The sequence below is a fragment of the Homalodisca vitripennis genome, chromosome 6 (assembly GCF_021130785.1).
Source record: "Homalodisca vitripennis isolate AUS2020 chromosome 6, UT_GWSS_2.1, whole genome shotgun sequence".
Taxonomy (NCBI): domain Eukaryota; kingdom Metazoa; phylum Arthropoda; class Insecta; order Hemiptera; family Cicadellidae; genus Homalodisca; species Homalodisca vitripennis.
The window spans coordinates 145555685-145581572 of record NC_060212.1 but is presented as its reverse complement, the minus strand read 5'-3'; the positions used below and the strand labels follow the sequence as shown (position 1 = coordinate 145581572).

Genomic DNA, 25888 nt, shown 5'->3' with positions numbered 1-25888 from the left:
GACGTTCAAAATGACGTCAAAATGACGTCAGTAGCGAGGCGGTGCTGTGTCCAGGGGGTGCTAATTCAGGCGCACCCACTTCCACATGTTAAAACGTTATATGATTCTACTCTGTTGGTTTAAAAATTGATTTATTCTGCAACTTTTCTTTGCCATGACGGTTACCCATATAAATAATGTAAAACTGTTTGCTCACGGCAAGTTAACAAATCTTATGGAGTGACATGCATCATCATGGAACTCCATTTTGCTTTAGAGATGAAGTAACTTAGGCAAAATCTATAGATAAATCCCTTCTCGAGATATCGTGCGGACTGACAGACAGACAGAAATTAATTTGCCCAGCCTCTCGAATGATGGATTTTTTTAATTATTCCAATGACTTTATATAAGGTAAATTTTAAAAGACAAAATAATGTGTAAATAGGTGTATTTTAGGTGTGTCAGCTGAGTTTAACTTTAGGAACTAATAAAGTCCTTAAAATAATAACAGTTTACGGTCACGATCTTTGTGTTGGACATTAAAAAAATAAGATACTCGTAATATTGCGTGGGCTCAAACAATCTATAAACATGTATTCATATTTTTTTACATATAAAATGGTGATGATGATATACACAAATGTGTATTTTAACAACAATTTAAATAACTAAAGCACTAAAACCACGCTGTAAAATTAGGGCTTATTCAAAACAGCACTACTTCAAATATTTATCAAAGAACGTATAACCTTGCCTCGAGATTTCTGTTATTTCTGACATCTATCTGCCAGTTTTAACATCGTATTGCTATATCTTAATCTTTTCCCTTACTTACCTTCATAAAAATAAATGGTTTTAGTGTCTTTCCTTTAATAGATTAATCTTAAAAAATCACTTTATTAGATGTATCAATTTCGTTTACAACTTTTCGTAAAATCAATGATTAACTAAAATGGAAATAATTTCTAGAAGTCATCTAAACTTTCCTCAAATACACATTTACTTTTGACTAATTTCCGGAGGTTTTTCAATACCTGGTGTTCCCTTTCCAATATCGATTTGTGTTCCTTGGTTTTTGTTGCTCACTTTTGTAACGGGTTAAAATTTGTATATATACTAATTATCTTGATAAAAACTGATTGAAGTCAATCTAATCAGGTTTGTAATAAGGGAAGTTATTTCCCGTTAACCCTGGAAGTAGTATAACTAGTAATAGTCGTATAACACGTTTCCCCAGTGGTAATTTACCAGTACTAGTCTTTTTAGTCTTTTTCTCAATATCTGTTTTAATCAAAATTGTGATGTTGGACACTAAAATGATAACACATTCCATATTATATATCAGGGGTTCTCAACCTTTCAGCCTTTGAGCCCCCCTTCATACTTTGGTGTGAGGTCACGCCTCCCTTTATGGAATAAGTTAATTTAGACTTATATATGATAAACTTTCTTACGTTATGTTTGCGTAAAATGACATTGAACTTAGGCTAGACATACTCTGGTAAGGAATATAAAATCACATTTATTCAAATACAAATTTTAATTACACAAATAATCGAAAAAACTACAACAAAATATCAATAATGTAACCAAAAAATTTTCGTTACTTGTGTAGTACTAGTGTGAGGGCTGGCACTGTTTCTCGTTAACTATTTTTTGTATGTTTGGTTGCAATGTTGACAAAGAACACCGCAGGTCACTTTCCACATCTAGTCTGGCTCGATATTTCGATTTTATATTAGCCAGGGCTGAAAATCCTGACTCGCATAGATAAGTAGATGAAAACTGTACAAGCAACTTGGCTGCCTCCATTGCTACTTCTGGGTAAATAGGAAGATATAGTAGCCAGAAATCTTCGAGATCCATGTTTGGGAAATCCACTTTAGCTTTTGAATCACATTGCAAGTCAATTGTTTGTTCTTGAATGTAACCAGGAAGTATATCAACGTTGATTTGAAAGGGGTCTCTTGTTAACTTGAATTCCCAGTTTTTCCGAGCTTATATCTGGGAAATAAGCTTCGATTTTGTTCTTCAGAGACAACAAATGCTCAGATATTAGGTCCTTCATTTCATTTATTAGGACTTTTGGAAGACTTTGGGTTTCATCGAGGAGGTTGTTTAATTTTGGAAACGAAGAAAAGTTCGGCTCCGAATTCTGCAGGCGGCGTTGCCAAAGAGCTATCTTCTCAGTAAAACTCTTAATCGAATCATAATTCTTTAAAGTACTTTTCTGACCTTGTAGCTTTAGGTTCAGAAGATTTATTGTTTCAAAAAAGTCTGATAAATATGCCAGGTAAAAGATAAATTTGTCATCTGTAAATTTCTTGTACAGTTCTTCACTTGAACTCATCAAAAAGATTTCAACTTCTGATTTCAAGTTGAACAACCTTGCAAGCATATTACCTTTGGACAACCAACGAACTTCGGTGTGAAAGAGAAGTGTTTCTTGATCACTGTTCAGTTCTTGACACAACACTCGAAAAAGTCTGGTGTTCAAAGCACTGGATTTGACGTGATTCACTACTTGAACTGCTAATTTCAAAGCAGTGTTAAGTGATTCAGGGAGAGTCTGGCAAGCCAAAGCTTGTCTGTGGATGATACAATGGGATCCAATTATTTTAGGGTTCTTTTTCTTAGCCAATTCAATAAATCCTGATCGGCAACCTGTCATCGCTTGAGCTCCATCAGTACATATTCCAATAACTCTCTCCCAGGGAAGGCCATTAGCTTCTAAAAATGTTTGAAGAGAAGAAAATATATTGACTGCTGTAGTTGTTGTTTCAAGATTTGTAGAAAACAGTATTTCTTCAAGGAATTTCTTTTCATCTATATATCTACAGTAAAACAACAACTGCGCTTGTTTTGAAATGTCTGTTGTTTCATCGCACTGCAATGCAAAGAATGGGGAGTTCTTTAGCTTTTGCACCAGTTGATTTTTTAAGTCAATAGCCATGTCATCAATTCTACGTTTGACTGTATCGTTTGATAAAGAAATTTTTGCAACTTTATTGTAGCTGTCTTCACCGAGCACAGTGCTACAGGCAGTAAGCAAACAAGGTTTTATGAGTGACTCACCGATTGTGTGGGGTTTCTTGTCTTTAGCTATCAACAAGGCAATTTTGTAAGAAGCCTCAACGGCCTTTTTCATTTTCCATTCGAAAACTTCCACTGGGGTCAAGTTTCATTCTCTTAAGGCAACGTTTCCTAGAAACGAAAAATTCAGTAGGTTTGTCCTTTAGAGCAGCGTGATTTGTATTCAAATGGCGTTCCAAACGTCCAGGTCGCATTGCATCGTTACTTAGAACTACATGACAAATTACGCACTGAGGTAAATGACTACCGTTTTTCTCAATAAATGTAAACCCGTATTTAATATAGGCATCACTGTAGAGTCTTTTCTTTGGCAGTGATTTAGCCATTTTAATAACAACTAACCACTAAAACACACAATATTTGTCAATGTAATGGCGATGACAATCAACAACACAATCGCTATAATAGTTACAATAAAACTACATTCACAGGCGAAGGCAAATGCGCGACTGGGACTGGATGATACTGTGTGACAAGTAGCGCTTGTGGTGGACAGTGGCAGACATGCGCACTACGCCCCGCGCCGCGCTACAAATAAAGAAAGGCAGGGTGAGTCCAGACGGGGGGGAGGGTTGTATGCTGAGTCTAAGGCGCGTGGAATAGGTGGAATAGTCCTCTTCCACGCGCCTTGTTCTGAGTCAGCTAGTTTCTCACGCCTGGCCAGACGCTCACTTAAGCTTTGGTTTCCATGAACCCCGCCGGCGCGAAGCGTGAAGCGGTACTACGTCATCGCGCCAAAACTACTGCATGTTTTATTACGAGCGCGGTTTGTCATATCGGGCCGGCGTCATTCCCGCCGGAAATTGGGAGCGCAACACGACGACGAATCCCGTCAAAGTCTACCCACACTGGCGCATTTACCGCTGCGGCATTGCCGGTTCCGTGTGTGTATGAAATAGTGTTATCGAAGGAATCCAAGATTTTTTCACCAGAATTAGATGAAATGTTAATTGATTATGTGCTTGAGCACAGAGTGTTATTTGACCAATCAATGAAAAACTACAAAAATCTAGTTATAAAATAAAATGCGTAGAAACCATTTATTTGTGGCAGGAGTTGTAAGGTCATTTTGAATATATCCTAAAATTTCATAAAACAGTCCAACTTTACTGTAACTCTGAAATATTCTCTGAACTTCGTCTTGTCATCCATTAATTGTCTCAAAATTAAAATTTTAAAACACCTCTCTTTACTTCTTCTTGTAAATAAAGGTGAACGATCATCGTTAACAAATTCAGGTAGTATAACTTCTTCATCCGCATTTCCTTCGTCGAGAAGAAACACTAATGCTAACATCCTCACACCCATGTCTACAAATGTTGAATGACCGATCCCACGTTGAGAGCGTGGTTCACGCGGTTATAGAAACCACTTACTAACGGCAATCGCACTTGGCGCGATTCTCGTGAGCGTCAATCCCGCTTCACACTTCACGCCAGCGGGGTTCATAGAAACCAAAGCTTTACATTTTATTGAGTTAATAATTTAATAATTTCAATGATTGTGTGTTTGTGTCCAGCATCAAATTAAATTTTGTTGTTGTTTGTAAATATATATGAAAAAATAACTGTTTCAAAAACCACAACTTAAGTATTTTTTAAAAATTTGTTGACGCCTCCCCTGAAATTCTTCCACGCCCCCCCAGGGGGGCGCGCCCCCCAGGTTGAGAACCGCTGTTATATATCATCATATTATTTGATCATATATAGATCATTTTATTTGTTTCGCCTCCTAATAATTAATTTGGTGTATATTGAATTTATTGCGTTATGACGTATAATACAAACGCTAAAACATATAAGTCACGATAAAAATATTGATTTCCTAATTTTTATTAATCAGTGTTTGTAAAACTAAGATTTATTTTATTATTTTGTATAAAAACTTGTCACATACAAATTAATTAGTATTAGCATAAAGTACTTAATTACAATGAATCTATACATATTTTTGAATGATGATGTGCATAAATTTCATAAAATCCTGTCATTATAGGCTTTGCAATTGCTTATTTCAGGGTTAAGTGTAATAAAATATAAAATCTGTTTTGGTAAAAAATAAATTGTATACAATTTTCGATACCAAATTTATTGAAGCCATGTCCAAACTCCTTTATATATGTTCTAGTATGAGTGTTAATAAGTCAGTACATTTTCTGCGATTATTTTTAACGTAACTTGACGCCAATCCATATGATTGAGTGTGATTTATCACATGCATATCGTGATTGTTAGGGCAATAGACAATATCGAGTCAGTAATACACAAAGTGTGGACGGACACAAAATATATAATTTTTATACAAACCTGCAGGTACATTGAGGACGAATTATTTCTACTATAATTAATGTGACAGCAACGTTGTTGTAAAATGTTGTTATTGTTGCCAAACAACATTCCGCCGCTGTCGGACGGTCGGGCCACGCACCGATCCGAACAGCTGAATTAATTACCGGTGATTTACCAGCGGTGATCGGGGGCCGGGACTGCTCGAGCTGCACTAATTATCGATATCATTAGCTGATTATTTATGGACGATCGGTCCGCCGTTATGGCACCCATAAACGGGCGTATTTATGCGAATCTTTATTGAATATATGGTCGGCACACGGACAGGTTTCACTGGTAAGTCACACTGCTGCCCCCGGATCCGTTTTAATGCGGTGCGAGAACAATTGATAGATCGAGTCGGCATTTCTCCTATTGCGGTGATTTATAGGTGACCGGAAGGCCCAATTTGGCGGCTGCACCTGCATCGCCGGTTGCCCATACGGTAATGGAGACGTGGACTACCGCACCCACTCTGGTAATTGACCCCCGTGGCACCCCCGCACTCTCGCCGCGCCCAATAGAGCTTACGGAAGTCGTTATTGAGTGTTTCGAATTCGTTTCGGATAAGCTCCTAGGACTACCTCTGCCAGGTCCTGTTAACCGGGTGCTGGACCTTCCGGACCAAATCAAATTTAAATTGGAATACATTGTTGTGGTACATTGAGGTTTGAGTCGGTCTCCAAACCAAAACGTTTTTGCACATCCAGTATGTTTTACTTGTTCGTGCTGTCTAGGTTCTTGAATCTTTCCAATTTATGTAAATACTAGCTGTTACCCGCGGCTTCGTACGCAATTTTTAGAACCGAAGTCTTATAAAAAGCAAATATGATGTAATATGATGGGAGTCCTACAAACATTTTAAAACGTAAGTAGGCATACATCAGGTAGATATTTTAAGTTCATGGTAAATAGTATCAGAGTTTAACTTAAGTATTATATCATAATTGGCACGTGTAGAAGCATTTCTGGTTCTAATTAATTATATGCATAACGTCACAGCTGAATCTGCCTTGCCATCCAAGTGAGGTTAAGTGGTAGAGAGGACTTTATAGTCCTAACTTCGCCTCTAATAAAGTCATTTTTCATTTCATTTCATTTCATCCCGATCAAGAAAACACAAATCTCAGATCACACAGGTCTCGGAAACTTACTTTGGTCAAAAAGCGTTATTTCCCAGTCCTTGTCATATATTTCAGGTCTAAGATATTTCCAGTACCATAGTAGAGTTTGCCTTGTTGTTCTGACGAAGAAAATATACATATATAGTTACATATGACCGAGATGCCTACTTCGGTTAAAAAGTGCCTACTTAAGACCGTTTAAATTCACTTATGTCACAGATTAGCTTGACATATTGCCTCGATTAAAATAATATACGTTCGATTATATAGTTCTCGGAAATCTATTTTGGTCAAAATCGTGTTGGCATAGTTGAGTTTGCTAGGACTGAAAAGCCTATTACGACCTAGGGGGAAGTCTTACCTACTTCTTATGTACTTCCGATATAAGAGAGAAATCCTTATTAAGGTTTCCAAAATAATCGTTATTAAAGTTTTGCGTTACACTTGTTTTTTGGACTGTAGCCAGGGAAAGAATAAATCGTTAAGGTATGTTAGTTTTCATTTCTCTGTTTTTCCGTAAGCCATTTTTAAAATGTAATATCATAATATCAGGGAAACCCACCAGTTTAAAGTAACTTATGTGAAAACATTGATAACTTTGTTCATTAAGGTTAGTTTTATAACAGTATTTAATGCATTAGATGATTTTAATTCGTCACTGGCGCAATCTGGAGTGAAATTTTTATATTAATGTTTTATTTACTATCTGAAAATTACACTACCGATCAAGCACTGTTTACTTATTATTCATAAAATTCAAATGTAAACAGATGTCTCAGGAAGATTGTCGAATTATAGCTGTCATCAGTTGTTTAGTGCCAGTTTAATTTGAATTATGAAACGACATAACATTAGAAACCTCAAGAATAACAGTATTTTTCCACTATTTAATGGATGTTATCACACATAGTTAACCTTCCTCTTGAATCACTCTATCTATTAAAAAAAAAACCGCATCAAAATCCGTTGCGTAGTTTGAAAGATTTAAGCATACAAAGGGACATAGGGACAGAGAAAGCGGCTTTGTTTTATACTATGTAGTGGTATGTGCAGTACCCGTTACACTGTTGCGCACCCCTATTAATATTAGAAGGTCGGAGTACGCCATACCACGTGTCGATTAACAGGGTTGTGTGGAGTTGCATGCCAAATTTATGTCATTACATTCCTCGAGACTATCTGCAGTTGAATAAATCGACGTACACCATACAATTTTTTTTTTTTTTCATTTCTCCCATAGGGAAAAAGGAATTGTGTCAGCCTACTATGTGCTTCCTTAACCCTTACCCAAATTCCATTTTAGGTCGTGCACCATTTAATTCTTGTATATGTATAAATTAAGTTCCATGCAAATTTTGAAGCCTACAGATGATCTTTATCGGTATATTTATCTTATTATACATTCACATTTTTGTTCATTGAGTTATGTTTCATACCAGTGTTTAAATAATAAGGTTCCGATGAGATAGGAAGTGTTCTAAAACGAGAGAGTTCGATGAGATCAGATCTTGTCGCCAATTTTAAACATTAGCTTTCACTCTATTTTTTTTTTTTTTTTGAAATAATCTACATATTTTTTCAAAAGTTAAAAAGCTCATATTGTTGTACTGGTTCCACATTTGTTTATTCTGCTATTTTTACGTTTTTATCATGTTATCCATAAGACCAATATAACAATATTTGCCGACGCTCCGCTCATTATTATTGCATTACATAAGTATTTCAGATTTCGCTTGATATGGTAAGTTACAATTTATTTTTTAATACAACTATGTACTACCATTTGCAGGTAATTTCTAAATCATGCCCTAACTAAGAGTATAAGATTGTTTATGTTAATATCAAGTGCACCTTCCTGGAGTGAATTTTATCAGGAATAGTTAAATTGGTATTTGAATTGACATTCATTTTTATTATCTCAGATGAGCAATGCTTCGTAGTAAAATTTTAAGAAATATGATTCTCATTGAGTCTTTAGTTACAGGAACTCTCTGGAATTCTTTTATTGAAAAAGTAGGACCTGGCTATATGTCACTCGAAAACCATTAAGAAATCATCTGTTGGTTTTCGATCAGCCATCTACTTTTAATTGAACCATTTACTTTATTTTAAGTTATTTATTACTGCATGTACAAAGTTATTTAAATCTGTGGCAATATCCGAATTTTTCCCGTTAAATTATCTTGACGATAAAATAGCCTAAACTTATAAAATAAACATTTTATAACACTATTTAAAAAAAAATTCAAAACGTCTTAACCCTCACGTTTTATTTTTTCTTCTTTTTGATCTTCGAATATTATTAAATATTTAAGAGTATTATTTATAAGTTTTGGTGCATTACAACAGGGTGTACTATAACAATTGACCAATATTTCGGAAATTAGTTCAAGGGTAAAGAAAACCATGAAACACATGTCCAAAATGCTGTTTTACGCTTGCCTGTCTGTACGAGAGTGTATTTTTTTGGAAAATTGTTTTCGTATCTTGTATCGTAAGTAGACTTGGCATTAATCGTGAAAAAAATACTATTATGTAACTTATAGTGTTAAATTATAGAAGTTTTCAAGTTTCAATATAAATTATCATTGAAGCACATAATACATAGTAAATTAATAAAATATCGACAACAATTATTGATAATACATGTTTCAAAATGTTTCAATGATTGATCCACATAATCCCTATTTTAAAAACATTGTAACTATATTGGAATACCAATAGGTTTATATGTTTTCCAAATGTTGGAAACAATGTAATAAAATTGCACTATTCTATGATAGTATCAGTAATCATTATACGGTTTGTTTTATCCAACATACTTGGCTAATCTTGTGAAGTAAAACACATATCTTTGTTAGCTTTTACGATTAACAAGAAATAATATCATTTAAAAAGTGTTATATGGCATTTTGCTTTTTAATTCAATATCCCGTTATTTATTAATATATTGTACTAGCAGTTATCCTCGGCTTCGCAAGCAATTTCGAAAGCATTGCACGTGTATAACCACTGCTGGTTCGAGTGAGCTATATTTCGGACGCCAATATTGGGTTTGCCTTGTCGCCAGGACCATGAAAATGTGACAAACAGTGTAAAATTTTCTTCTCTGGATATTTTCTTACTCCGTGCTTAACATTGATTGGAATAACTCTTTTTACTATCAAGCTTCCTGTATACTTTCACACTATATAGGTAAACAGACTAAAAATAGTAGTTAAATTAATTAAGCATATTTTTGTGATGTCATAAAACTATGTTTACACAGATCTGTTAATTACATTTAACAGACTCCATCAAAAAAATTTCGCAACTTAAGAGACCAAGATGGGACTTTTACTACTTTAGAAACCTGTGAGGCCTAGCCCGGAGGGATTTTGGAAATAATAATAAGCCTATGTTCATACCAGGAACTCTAATAACGGATGTACAATTTAAGTACAACGGGTGGAATGGTTTGCGCGTGAAAGCAAAACAAACAAAGAAAGGCACTTTCGCATTTATAATATTATTAGAAATACCATTAAATTTCCATAAAATATTGTATTAAAAGTTAAAACCTTTGATATTTAGAAACTCTATTTCTCACGATTATACTTAACTATAGTAACAATACATGTGTTACATTTAAGCTGTGTTGCTTAAACATTTTTAAATGTAATTTTTATAAAATATATACCGACATACAGACCGGAAAATGCATATTTAAATATGTGTTTCGCTAGATTTCTTAAAATAATAATTACTAAAGTTGAATAAATTAAAACTTTATTATTAAATACAGATCAAGCCTTCATTAAGAAGTGTAATGCATTCGCCTTTAGGAAACCCTCTTTTTTTCTGTCCGTAACGGAGTATTTATTTAAGTCTAGGGTCGATCTACGCAGTTCTTTCAGGGCAGTAACGATATATTTGTCAAAAAACTAAATTTTAATCTGATTATTTGACATTCATTAAATTGTAAAAGAACACGTTTATAGATGTTATGTCAAAGGAGTTTCTTTCTGCTAAGGTATTATTTGGAATTCTTGTCCACATTTTTGGAACTATTAGGTTCACTCACATGTTATGTTTGTTTTCTCTGAAGGCATTTCTGAAGCAAAAATATATGAGGAAATGCTTAAAAATTACGCTTCATGGCCTTCATTCGTTGACAAGATGGAGGAAATAAATTTTCACGCAAGTTTTTGTGTTTTCCAAGTTATTATTATTATTCCTAATTATTGTATTTCCATAGTACAACTTAGTAATTCTTTAATTTTGTTATAACACTGTTTTTCAGTTCCTTTGATCACTTGTTCCCGTCAGAAACCAATTTGTTTTTCAACTTTTGCTTCATATTTCTCTGTTTCTTTTTCTGTAGTCCATCTGGTTATGGATATGGCTACATTCATCTTTTATATTTGTATATCTCTAACGGCGTTGCATCCAAAGAAGTATTGTGATCAATTTAACTCTTTATAATCCATTCTGCCTTTCCATCGGCTGTGTAAAAAACAGAGGTAATGTTGTTTTCAAAACTAAAACACAACTTTCAAATTTACCCAGACAGAAATAAAATTGTCGTTATATTAAAATCTAAAATATTACAGGTATCATTTGTTATTGCATTTAGTCCCTCCTTTCACGGCAACAATGTTAATCGTTGAAGTGATAAGGAATTAGCTCAATCCTATAAGTTCCTAATGAGGTTTCTATATAATCCAATCAGTAAAGGCTATCAATAAACTAGTCAGCATAATGAACATGTGTTTGAGAGCGTTGCTCTTCCCACGTATCAAGCTTTACAACGCCGTATATTAGAAGAGACATACTTATTATGCATTCAACAACCACAGGTTATCTGTTTTCAAGATGATAGAGTCGAAAAGAATGTGAACTTCATTGGAAGCGGTAAACAATAATTTGTTGGCGTGATAATTTCCAACACGTGGCGCATACAGAGTATCCCGAGGGATTTGACTTATGTACTACCAGCTGATGTATCTACAGCCACAACAATGTGTTTACCCAATCAACAGATGTGACTTGATGACCTTAGTTATGTTCTCATGTTTATTCAAACAAATGGCACGGGCACTAAATACAACTTGTTGCCGCTCCCCCATTGTTTGTTCTGTGGTGCCTGGACACTTCTTTACTGTGATCGCTCCTCTCTGGATGGTTCTTCTGGATATCGTCCAACATCACTGTTTTACTGCCACGACCCTTTGTCAAGACCACTTGTCTTCTGAAATTGCTACATCAGTAATCATCTTTAACACTTAACTAAAACAATAGCTTACCTCAAAAGAACGATAAGTGCATTCACCCGAAATCTTGCTGTTAGTACACTTTTATTTTAGCAACACAAGGAATTTCATTAAATATGTATGCAACTTAGTGGTTAAGTATATTCGCTTTATCATACAATTTTAATTTTGTTCTAAAATTTACATTGTATATTAGTACTATTTGTGATTGCAAACTCGAGTGAAGATGAACTCGGTTCTCACACACAGGCTTTTGCCCATGTGGGTACCCTCGTGTATATTATTATCACTATATTTCTATGTATGTAAATGAGATAAATAAATGAAATGTTTTACGTACGTAACTTAAAACATATCGATCCTCCAGTTCTTTTGTGAAGTAGAATGTCCTTCTACAGATTTGTAATAATTTGGTGAACGAATTCCATGATAAACTGTTATTTTCATTAGTTTTAGAAAATATTATTAAAGTTTTAGTAGACTTTCCCATTGCTACAGTTAAATTCTGAATCGATGCCACAACTACCAGTCACACACAAGACTGGCTGGTAGGCAACTTATAATCCTACCTACCAGAAAGTGGTTAAATAAACATGCAACCACTTCACCAAAAAGTATTAAGTATTACTATATACAGAATCTTTTAACAAAGACATCATTTTTTAAGGCTGTTAGGTTACCATACATCATGTTTGTGTAGAATATGATTTTGTTAAGAGTTTTGTAGTTCTATTATATCAATTACGGGATATTTTCCCTGAACAATGGTCGTGAAGACTCAATGTGGCATTCTAAAATCAGCCATGTGTTATACAAAATAAAGTAGGACCATTTTATTTGTTTGTGACTAAAAATAAATAAAGCATGATATTTTGGCTCGCTGAGCGCAAAGTTTAAGTGCCTATATTTCTGTCTTACTTCTGAACTCAGGTATGAAAGGGACTCGACCTCTTGGCTTTTAGGTCTATCTAACCTCTAGTACTTCTCGGTTTCTATAACCTACGGATTCCAAGAAAATTCAGCTATGATTCTACGTTACCCCTTAATGCCGTCTAGGATCCAGAAGCTCTCGCCCTGAACACTTTCCCATATGGTAGTAGCTCTCAGCCTGCAGGAGTATCAGGGTGCTTTGAGCTATTGAAGGCCTCAGCATATAAGAAGAGCTCGCTGACTTTGAGAGCCCTTAACTCCAGCCTTCTAAAAAGATTTTCTAGCTCTGTGAACTCACGGAGGGCACTAAACTCGACAAATTTTAACTCTCTCTATGTTTTACGTCTACGGGAGCAACCGTCTTATGGGAATTTCAATAGGAATTTCAGCTCTTAAGATCTTCCACCCTGTGGAGTTCTCAGCCTCTGGAGGAGTTTTCAGGGTCTGATAGTTCCTAGACTCTTAAAGACACTGGGTTGATAAAGTACATGACTATGTTGTCCTTCTAGAGTGACTGATGATCCTTACTTGATAGCTAGAGCTTAATAGCAATCCTGAAATCATTTGTGTACATTTGGAGAGGTTCTCTTCTTTTATTCTGTTAAGTCTCTCCTCTTTGGCTTTTAGGTTAGAATTTCTAAATCACATTTGGAATCTTTGCATTTCATACGAATCGTTCAGTAATTTACATAGCAACACTATTAAAATAGTGCAATAATTGCATATGTATGGATCCATAGTTTTTTCTTAAGGAAACGTTGTTAGATTGTGTATGGATGGCAATGTTTCCATAACCCAAATTATAACTGAACGAAAACGCATTGTATGGCCTATTCCCTTATTGTAAACTAGAAGTCACCCCCGATTTCATACGCAAATTCCTAATGAAAAACGGGGACATCTTAGGCTTATTCAATTTAAACCACACTCTAAACACGTAGGTGATAATCACTAAAAAATGTTCCAATTTTCTTATCCGTTTTAGATTTAAGTATAAATAGTGTTTTGAGTCCTCAGGTTTGAGAGTGAAATAGGTTTTATAGGTACCATGAAAGAACTCTAACTTCTCTTCAATATTTAGTGATAAACGAGTTCATAAGCAAATTGACTATTTAGGCCATTTTGGAGGATTCCTAAAGTCGAAGTTCTTAAATTTTAAGTTTACACGCTCTTGATAAAATGAATAATAGGTCTCTATGTCATTTTGAAACAATTTAATTTTGCTTTGATGTCCCGATCAGGTATATATATACAAGTATGCAGGTCTGAAACGCCTATTTCGATCAAAAAGGTGTATACCTATGACTAATGATTGTAATTTATTCCACGATATACGGTATTTATGGTGTCATAGTTGAATTTTCTAAACGGTCTAATTCAGTAAAAAAAATATTAAGATGTGTTTTTTATAACAGTTTTTGAATCTGTTGCGAAAGTTACAAGGTAACTTTGTCTTTGATATCTGAATTGGACTAATCAATCACCCCATACTTAATAATTGCTAAAATGTGCAAATTTTAAAAGTTTTTTGTACTACAATTGTTTAATTTTCTAATCTTTACATGCTCTTATTCTGTGCTCAACAGCGGTTGAAAAATGTTTGAAATAAGAAGTGTTATTACTACCAAGCTTACTCTATGCTTTCAAGACTATTAACGTGTACATGTTGAAAGTAGTGGTTAAATGAAATAAACATCTATTTGTGCTGTCATAAAACAATATTTACACAGAACAGTTGATTACAATTAACATTTAATTGAAAATTATCACTGAGTAGTAATACAGTTACTACACCCACTAAAGTGGAAACAATAATGTCATTACCTTTGAATTTACAAGTGAATATGGCATACGGTAATGAAAGGTTTTACATTATGCATTATGCGTTGACAACTGGTTTGATAATTCCAAGGTTCCGCCTTTGATCGCCGAGAAGAAACAAAAGAGAGAAGACAAGAATCAAGTTTCCTTGGTGAATGATACATGATAATTACGAGATAGAATAATTAATGAATCAGAAAACATGTATTTTATTAGATGAGCAATAGTTTACTATTTTAATCAAATATTTAACACAAATATGATTGAATCAATTCAATTGAATTCTAGAGTTTCATATTCTGGAAAACACATTCTTAAAAGGATCCCTTAACCGGATGTTTGTCACAGGATGCAACTTGCCCTACAAGTCGCAGCAGGGATTGTTTCCAGGTGAATTGTTTTTCTTCGGTCTGTCGTGCGGGAAGCTATTTGCTAGTGGTCACCAGGTCGAGGCCGGCTTGGCGTGTTCTGCAGTAGTATTCTTTAGTTGACTTCAATATATCGCCACATTTGAGCTCAACACCTCTGGCTCCGGTATGGGGCGGTGACGCAGTTGCTGGCAATTACACGCCGATCTCCCTGCCATACTTTGTTCCATCTAATTACTTCGCGTTCAACACATCAGATCAAAAATCTGTTAACGCTCCAAGGAGAATGGAAAGGCCTGGAGAGGAAGCATGGGGTGGTGGTTGAGACATGTGACCACCTCCACCTAGTCGCCATGTATCACGGCGTGTCACTTTTTGTGGTCCGATCTCACCAACTGCCACATTAAAACTTCATGTTTCCTTTTCCGGCTGTGTCGGTCTCACCGCAGAACATCGATTGCAACTCTGTCTCGATCTCCTCGATCAATCAATCTTACTACTCCATTTATGCGCACTAACACCCTCTCTTGCGTACGCGTTATATTGTCACGCATCGTTATTTAGCCTTTGCTGTCCTTTGTAGTTACCTTACCGTTAGAGATAACCGCATAGTTAGTAAAAAAGGTATTGGTATCTCATGGTTTATTAGATTATTGAGTAATACCAATTTAAAGAACAAATGTGAAAGAACATATTGAAGAAAAGATTGCATGATTGATTACAACCCTTTTACTTGTCTTGTTTTTTTTTTATCCCCCATCAAAATCCTATTAAATCGGATGAGCACTGAGTCTGTTTGTTCAAACAAAAAAAAAACATTATACTCCGATTTTCAAGTAAACAAATTAATGGTAACAGTCGGCATAGTTTACTGATGTGCTCGACAAGGGCATGATATCACCGGTCGGAATAGCGGAACCGGTAGTCGGTAGCCGGTAAAGTATCGGTGACCGGGTCTGTTACACAGCCTAATGGCACCGGTAGCACCAGGAGTTAATGCCTTTGTCGTTGATCCCGCAGGCCGCTTGAAGTTATAGCCGAAGCGCTCTTAGTTATGCCAACAGACCAGGTGGTAACAGTACCAGAGATGTCCGCGAGAAGGCACACACACCAGAGGACTTTGAATATTTGAAGATACTAAACTGAAGTCTATTTTTAAGAGACTTTATGGAAACAGTTTACGTTTCTCATCGTGGAAAAGGATTGTTTTGGATTTTACTTGTAGCAAAAGGGAATTTATGTTCTGTTCATTAGGTGTTTATTTGAACGTTCACGAATAATTGAATGGAAACTCCTGAACGAAATGCTAGAATGCATAAGTCTCAGGACTGATTGTTAACAGTAGATTAGTCATCAAAATATGCTAACGTAGAATTAGTTTTTAAAAAAGATGCAAATTACTCACCTTTAATGAAAATTTTAAAAGGTACGAGTGGTTTTTCTTGAAAGAGGTGTATGGCAGGCAGTAAAGTAGTGCAAGTTGCATCAAAGACATTACTCACCTTTGATGAAAATTTTAAAAGGTACGAGTGGTTTTTCTTGAAAGAGTTGTATGGCAGGCAGTAAAAGTAGTGCAAGTTGCATCAAAGACATTACTCACCTTTGATGAAAATTTTAAAAGGTACGAGTGGTTTTTCTTGAAAGAGTTGTATGGCAGGCAGTAAAGTAGTGCAAGTTGCATCAAAGACAATTATCTAAAGCAATTATCTAAAGCTGGTAAAAATCTTGTGTTCCGCAACAGAAGTCAACAATTTTGATCGAATAGTGGTTAACACTAATTTGAAAGAGGTTTTAAAAAAGACTTATCGGTCATTTATCCAATGTTTCATAATCCTCAAATTGTACTTGGGGTTAGCTTTAGCTGCAAGTATTGAATCTTTTTGACCTGGATGGTGTTGGATGACGCGATGATCAGCAGCAACTCTCGTTGTAGAACTGGACGTATCTTGTGGCAGACAGGTAAGTGATGGAGCAGGCCCGCAATTAAGCGGCAGGGCAGTGGCAATGGTGGCTGCGGAAGATGAAGGAGTGTCGGAGGCCAGGTGTTGCTGTTGCAGCTACACTTTAATGAGGAGTGGTGAGCCAGGCACCCACACCGCCACTAATGGTGTGCTATGGTGTTGTTATGGAGCATTGTCTCTGGAAGCACTATATATCAGCCATAACAAGGGCGCCTTCACTGAAATATGATTGGAGGACGCTACCGGCCTGCCGAGCAGAAACCTTGCCAATTCCACCTCTTGGGAAATTGTTGGACAATTCATGCAGGTCTTGGCGTTATCCATTTCAATGTATTGGGTTTGCTAGTGTACATTTTACAGTCTGCAAACCCATTGATGTTCTGCAATAATTCTTCTCCTTCCGTAGTCTCTTCTTCCTTTCTATTATTAATTGTGTTTAATCTAACACCGTTAAATTGCATTGAAGTCTACTTTCTGGCATGCCGAACATATTAATTCAACTTTGTTGTCTTTTAACTATAATTATTGTTGGGTACGAAATTTTCACATTCGATATTATTAATTGGCTGAGCTCCCATTTCTGTCTATATGTGTATCTGCCTGTCTGTTTTTCCGCATGACATATTGAGAACTATCTGACCTGTAGGCTTGACATTTTGCATGAAGCATAATTTCTATGCAAGCAACATCAAGATCGATTATGGTTCATATAACTCCATGAAATGTTTCTAGGGGTTAGCGAACATTCTTACATTGGTCTTATAGGTAACCATGACTACAACGAAAAAATTTCGAATAAATACATTTGTAAACAAACTGATTACAGTTATATGTTATTTTAGTAAGTAAATACGTAACATAACATAAAACACGTGGCACATTTAGCTTAATAAAATTATCTATATACTTCCATAAAACCTCAACTAAGTATGTTACCCAACACGTGGTGTGGTGTATGGTAAAAGGTAGGAGACCTTCTATTTTATTGCATTACGTATTAATGCATTAATTATTTTTTTACGCCTAAAGAAACGCTAATTTATTTCAGATGACACACAAGATACATACAGAAAATATATCGTATACCAAAGTTTATTTACATACGTAGTACCTTAAGATATTTTGGTTAAACACTTGAATTTGATACTTTCCCTACCGAGGTCAAATTTAAGATCTGCTTCCAAAGTATTTCCTCCCACACAGATCGAACCAGCCGATACAACAAAATCTGGGGTTCTAAAAGAGAAAACTGATCGCGATTGACTTTAAGGACTCGCTTGTTAAAATAGTGATTTTCGCCTACCATCTGCTACCAGTATCCCATCCTGTTTTCCCTCAACGACTCCAGATTCCCATCGTCCACTTGTTTACGGACGGCCCGAGACGATGGGAAGCGGTCGAGCCCGGCTCCCAATTCCTCCATCTGATAGCAGGGGACGGCATCATGCCCAATCACAGGCGATGTCAATGGACTCTCTGAAGAATGGTACGAGCATGACTGGCCGTTGCCGTTTGTTTTCAGCCGTAGGTGTGCAACAAGGTCCAATCTGAGGTTATCTGATGGAGGTTATATTGAAGTCTGGTCGGTATTTGCGACTTCCTGTTCGTTAGCGACCGTCCGCTACCGGGCCACTGCCGGGACCTCCCGTCGCCACATCACTTCGACTCGCCGTCATTTTACGAGTGTTACATCGTCAAGTAGATTGTATTTATTTAAATAGTTAAAGTTTGTGTGACAAACATTATACAACAAATCAAACAAAAACAAAGTATGGAACAGTTGTTCTAAACAATACCTATATTACTTTTTTCCAAAATAAATAATAAATTTTAATTCAAAATCTCTATATGCCTAATATTTAACATGATGTCCAATTTATTGATGTAGTGTTTACCATAAATAAATATTAAACACTTTTATATTAATATCTGAATTAATAATCAATTTATTTACCAGACGAAGTTGAGAGAAACCCTTTCTTACAATTACATTTTATTCTTATACTATCTGAAATTATTTGCATTTTCATACACCAATTGAATATTTTTAATGTTGTGGTCAAGTTCTCATTAAGGAACCTGTATTAAGTATGCTACATTTTGTTTACTCACCACAAATGTTTGTATTATATAAACTTTTATTTTACGTATCAAGTTTAATATTAGAGAAAAATATGCCTAATATTTCACTTATGATCTCCAATTGTTTAATTTAATGTTTACCATAAATAAATATTACACATTTTTATATTAATATCTGAATGAATAACCTCTTTATTTTACCAGACGAATTTACGAAAAGTCCATTCTTACAATTACATATTATTCTTATATTGTCTGTAACTAATTGCATTTTCATACACCAATTTAAATTTTATTCTTTTTTATGTTTTGGACAAGTTTGCATTAAGGAGCAAATTGTCTATGTAAGTAAATTTTGTTTCCTCACCACAAATGTTTATACTATATAAACTTTTATTGTATGTTCCGAGTTTAATACTTCTGAAAGGTGTATCTGGGGCACTAAATATCAAATATTAACATATTAAACAAAAACAATCGTTCACTTACATGATCAGATTAACAGTAAAGTAACACCATTATCGTTTTAGTTCTTATGATTTTTAAAGAGGATTGATCGGAAGCATTTCCAGATTTTGTATTGGATGGTACTGACCTATCAGTTATTGTAATATATTATTTATATACTCCATTAATAGATGCATGTTTAAAAAGAGTCTAAGGAAATCATATTACAAAGTTGAATTGATCAAATAATATCTTTATTCCTAAAAATGTCAAGAATGTCATAGTCATTTCGTGTTTGGACACTGTTTTCACGAAATAAAATCAGCAGAATCAAAAAATCACAAAATGGTAATTGAAATTAACCTGAGATCGAAAATGTAAAAAAAAACGCCAGATTTAGAGGCTAAGGCCTAGTATGTAAGTCATCGAAACAAAAGTAACGGCAAGTAGACTGGGCTGCGCGTGTGAGGGTGTGTGCGCGTCGAAGTGCGAGGGTCGCCGATATTTTCTGAGGCTCTTTAGATACCGAACACAACTATGATATTGTTTCAAAACATTCTCAGTATCAAGCACTATAAAATTGTGATAAATATCTCTCGTAAATGAAATCGTTACATTTCAATCATAAAACATATTTAGCCGGACATTATGTAATGGTGAAATCGATCCTTTTAAAGGAAATTTGAGATATAAATATCAATCCAAGTTTACGTTCTAAATGTGGCATGACCGAGGAAACAAAAATATGTACTATTTGGTAGTCATTTATAATATTATTCATGTTATTACATATTAGTCTATTTTTTCAAACTCAGAATAATTTTAATTTTAAAATTAATTGTAGGAATAAATTTGGTAGCGAATTTCAGCCCTTTAATTGAAAAAATTTACGCATTTGTATTTGAAAAATTTGCATATGTATTTGAAAATTTCCATTGAAACACATACACAAACCACAAATACTCGTACTAATACTATGCAAATAAACAACAGCTGCGCTGTTAACCGTGCAACTTTATATTCTTTTAATTTAAACACGCATGTAGGTGTGAAATTTATACCTTGCACTTTAATGTCCATGTGTCCGATGTTTATAACGTCATAAAAATTGTCTATCGGCCAGTATCGGTTAGTATGTAACAAGCTCAATGTAGTATGTAGGAAATGTTGACTTTGCCCATGAAGCGGGAAGAGGCATCGCCCAGCAATATTTTGTATTACAAAGTTTATCACTCGCGATGGATACTTTTAAAGGATAACTGCCAACGTTGAATGCTAACAAAATATGTAACACTAAGTTTCGATAGTTGAAATCCATCCTCCTTCTCAAGTGCAAAGAATTAAAAATATTTAAAAAATTTTTTATTTTTAGTGTATATTTAGCACGTTGACTGCAGCAGATGTGTTACAATATTTGTATATACCCGGCAAGTGAGAGATCCGGGTTCGACTCCCGGCGGAGCAAGTACTTTTTGTGATTCAATGTTTATTGAAATTATATATATATATATATATATATATATATATATATTAAATTTGTATAAGTGGCAATAGCCTAATTTAATTTCAATAAATATTGAATCGCAAAAAGTACTTGCTCCGCCGGGACTCGAACCCGGATCTCTCACTTGCCGGGTGAATGTGCTACCATTACACCACAGAGCCCTCACTTTTTACGATCCAATTATTTTGTATTTGGCCGTTTCTTTCACATATGTGTTATATATATATATATATATATATATATATATATATATATATATATATATATATATATATATATATACATATACATATACTCTATGTTTCGATTATTGAAATCCATCTTCTACATTTGATATCAAAAATGTAAATGTTTAAATCAAATTTTAGTAATACTTAACACGCTGACTGTCGCAGACGACTTATGATGCAGTGGCCGAGTACGTTTGGTCTCACACAGTATATACCAGCAGTCAAGGACTTAATTACATGTATAATTACTATACAGTAATTGTGCAATAGTTTACCTTTATAACCTATGACACTAACTGTAGCAATATTCTGTCGGTATAGTTTAGGAACATTATATAGATATCTTCCTGAACTACTGCTACATATTTCATTGGGAGTATTACATGACAGAGGCGTTGTTTTTGTCTCCCTAATAGTGTTAACTAAGTTTCAAGTAAAGTTACTTGTGAGAGGTTTGAATAGTATCATAGTAGGTGGATACTATTCAGCTACTATGTTCATCAGTACTAAACTACCACTAACTATTTATCAGGTACTTTGTCTGAAGTCATAGCCTCCGTAAGGAAACAAAACTAAGCTTTTGTACGGAAGAAACAATTGTCAGGCATACAGATGAGGTGTTAGTGAAATTACACCATCATATAAAAATACACAACAAATGCTAAAATACATCTATGTATTAAAAATACAAATATCTGGTGAAATATAAAACAGTTTTTTTTTCATTTTTGGAAATTTATCGAGTTAATTTTAAATACCATGAAAGCGTAGATAACATGTTATCTACTAAGTAAACAGTAATTGACAACACGTTTTTACACAGATTTTCTTTGAAAGTGATTACTGTTTTTCGTTTCTATAATTTTTTTGATTGAAAGTTTTTTTTCTGGTTTTCTAATTAGTTCTGGTGATCTCGCTTGTACGTCGACAGTCCTTGTTTGGGTCGAAGGTGTTGCTAAATTGCCATTTATTTCTTGCGGTTGTAACTCCAGTTCTTGAACGGGCTTTACCTCCTCCTTTACATCTCCCATATCTTTCTTCGCTCCTAGCTTTTTCAGTTTCCCTCCGTCTGGTTTTTCGTAGTCAACAGCATGCCAGTTCTTTTGGATAGGTGCGTTTCCAACGTTGAATATTGCACTTTCCATACTTCAAAAACACCACCATGGGGGGAGAAAATTGCGAATGTGGCATTTATATAAGTAAGTAACTTCCAGTCTTCCAAAGATCCCTGAAAAAGTTACCTAACATCAATATAAATAGCTAAATTAATTTTTTATTTCTTAACCACTGTTTTTGACACGGAGTACATCAGGTGTCAACACTGGGTTCCGTACTCTTCAACACTTATATTAAGGGCTTATGTAATTGGAGTGTATTTTTTTTTTTAATATAATACAACACATCATTTTTACAAAAGTCAATGTCAAAACTTGTAAATTACCATTATTAGCCCCAACATTACCTGCGTGTGTACATTAATTATTCGTACCGACAGCAATTTTGAATATAGCCGAATACAAACAATGTTAAACACTTTTACCATTATTTTCGGTTGTGGAAGTAGTTTGATAGGAGTGATATTTATTTTAGAGTAAATTTACGCTTTTTACGTTTGTATTTTGATATTTTTGCAATTATTTTGTTGTCATTCTAAAAATCTGAGTTAAAAAAGTGTTGTTAAAACATTGAAAAAGTATACACTCACCATAGGCTTTTAAATTATTAAGATTTAAAAAAATATTTTTAAAATTTGTCCTCCGCAATTCTACGTACAAAAATAAGTCTGTAAACGTATTTTTGGTTTAACACTATTAACTCAGTAAATTAAGGCAATATAAGGATGCAACCTCGGAATGAAAGATAATAAGCTAAAAATTTGCATACGTCTTTATTTTGATGGTATAAAACTTACCTCAAAAGTCTCATATAATCACGTGTACGCGTCTTTAGATATTTAAGGTCAAAGTTCACGAAAATCAGTTTTTTGAAAATATCTCGTTTCCCTTACGCTAAATGACTTTGAAGGTGGTTAGAGAAATTGTAGAGCGGAAGATTTTCTTCAACTTTTGTCTGAAGTAATTTTATGTACGTCCAACCTTTTTTGAGATACAGCGCAAAGAGTAGGGGACCGCTTACCTGTATATACGATTAATGCGAGGTCAGCCAGTAGAATACAATAAATAAATTAGTTATATTGTTAATTATTCACTTAATACTATTATTATTGTTAGCATTATTATAATTATTATTACATTTTTATTGTTATTAAATTTTTATTATTATTTTATGTACCATATTTATAGATATTAATTATAAATTATATATTCTCTAAATAATACTTATTTTATTTTTTACCAAACATACAACATTAGAAGAAATACTGTTCGTCCATGTTACTATATTACTATGAATATTATTATCTCGAAATACAAATCTCTTGTACGACGTTTGCTGTTTTCTGCGAAGCTGTATCAGATTCTGTATCAGAACAGGTTGCATCCTTATTTTACTGAGTTAGTAGCAGATGTTCCATTTTTGACCGGTTTTTTGTTTTTGTTGACTTTCTACACACCGCCGTCACGAATGAGTTTGGAATTTCTATGTATCAGTACAGTAGTGGTGGTGAGATATTTACTTGATGATGGGAATTGTAGGGTATTTCTCTGTGTTAGTATTTCTATAACGATAAAAAATTTATTTTATTCCTTAGTTGAAAACGACATCTTAGCATTAACAGACGTAACGATTTTGAGTGTATCTTTAATTGCAATGGCTGATTGTTATTTTATTTGTAATAAATTAATATCAGAAAGTGCTTCTGTGATCGGTATAGAAATACTAACACAGAGAAATACCCTACCATTCCCATCATCAAGTAAATATCTCACTACCACTACTGTACTTATACATAGAAATTCCAAAACTCACTCCTTACGGTGTGTGTAGAAAGTCAACAAACAAAAAAAAACCGGTCAACAATGGAACATCTGCTACTAACTCAGTAAAATAAGGCAAAATAAGGATGTAACCTGTTCTGTTACAGAATCTGCTACAGCTTCGCAGAAACAGCAAAACGTCGTACAAGAGATTTGTATTTCGAGATATAAAATTCATACTAATATAGTAATATGGACGAAGAGTATTTCTTTTAATATTGTATGTTTGGTAAAAATAAAATAAGTATTATTTAGAGAATATATAATTTATAATTAATATCTATAAATATGGTATATTAAATAATAAATAATAATAAAAATTTAATAATAATGATAATAATGCTAACAATAATAATAGTATTAAGTAATAATAATAATAGTAAGTGAATAATTAACAATATAACTACTTTATTTATTGTATTCTACTGGCTGACCTCGCATTATCGTATATACAGGTAAGCGGTCCCCTACTCTTTGCGCTGTATCTCAAAAAAGGTTGGACGTACATAAAATTACTTCAGACAAAAGTTGAAGAGAATCTTCCGCTCTACAATTTCTCTAACCACCTTCAAAGTCATTTAGCGTAAAATAAACGAGATATTTTCAAAAAAACTGATTTTCGTGAACTTTGACCTTAAATATCTAAAGACGCGTACACGTGATTATATGAGACTTTTGAGGTAAGTTTTATACCATCAAAATAAAGACGTATGCAAATTTTTAGCTTATTATCTTTCATTCCGAGGTTGCATCCTTATTTTAACCGGACTATATTCTTAAGTAAAAGGTAAAGTGTATAAGAAGATAGTTACTGACAAATATGAATTGCGTGGCACTGTATGAGCATAGGCGGAGATACGTGTACACTAATTCCATGACTAATTGTGAAAAAAACCAGCTATACGTTTTGTTTCCGTGATTGAGATGCAGACCAGATTGTGAAAATTAATTAATAAACCCTCGATGGTTCGAAATAGTAACACCAAATCCGTGTGTGCAGTTTTTTTTTACTTAGCGTCTGGAATCAACTTAGGCAGAAATATAAGCCTGAGCGGTGAACTGCAAGGCCGTCTTTAATCATCAAAAAGTCATGTTTTAGATGAATAAATGACGTTTTTAGAAGGGCTATCCCTCAGGATTTTGCTGCGCCATAACCCCAAGGGTCACGATACATTTCAATATTGATACAATTCTACACTATGATCATCCTCAGTGTTCCTCGTTTTAAAATTATATTCGGGTGAGAAGAATGAAGAAAGCTGTGCGTAGAAATGGACAAAGCAAGATTGAGCTTGGCACAACCGTCTAAAACACGTCTCACTCGTCATCTTCATCAACGTCACCAAATTTGTATGCACTGTTATGTAAGATGGTTATGCTGTTGGATCTTATCACAGGACGTTGGCATCCATTTTATATCCTTAGCTCCGTATCTGTGGTTGACACACAATTTCTTAGGTCGACTAGTGATTGTTATATAATCGCTTGATGGACAGATGTGATGATGATTCGAATCAGCGAGTTTCTGTCGCAGGGATCTAACTGTATATAGTAAGCCGAGAGTGCGTTATTCTGTTACTAATTCTTCTAATTACGTGATGATGTGATAAGTGCATCTGAGAAAAATTAGCAATCAAAACTACGAGGAAAGCAGGTGATGGAATAATTTCTCTCCAGACTATACATCAGGTGAAGTTGGGATTAACAAGACCTTTCTACCACGTGATTCCCAAACCTTCAGGTTATTTATATATCAATAAATATATAAAATTTACAAATTAATCAACTGAAAAGCTAACGTATACAAAAAGAATGCCGCTAATTTGCAAAA

At 34.4% G+C, this 25888-nt stretch overlaps 1 protein-coding gene across 1 annotated transcript in view; it reads left to right on the top strand.

Moving 5' to 3' along the window:
• Positions 1-17087, top strand: part of LOC124365590 (putative inorganic phosphate cotransporter) — a 42675-nt gene extending 25588 nt beyond the window's left edge. The window contains exon 6 of the mRNA XM_046821583.1: positions 16831-17087. Coding sequence (XP_046677539.1) covers positions 16831-17087 — 257 coding nt within the window. The remainder of the gene's footprint in view (positions 1-16830) is intronic.
• Positions 17088-25888: the final 8801 nt, after the last annotated feature.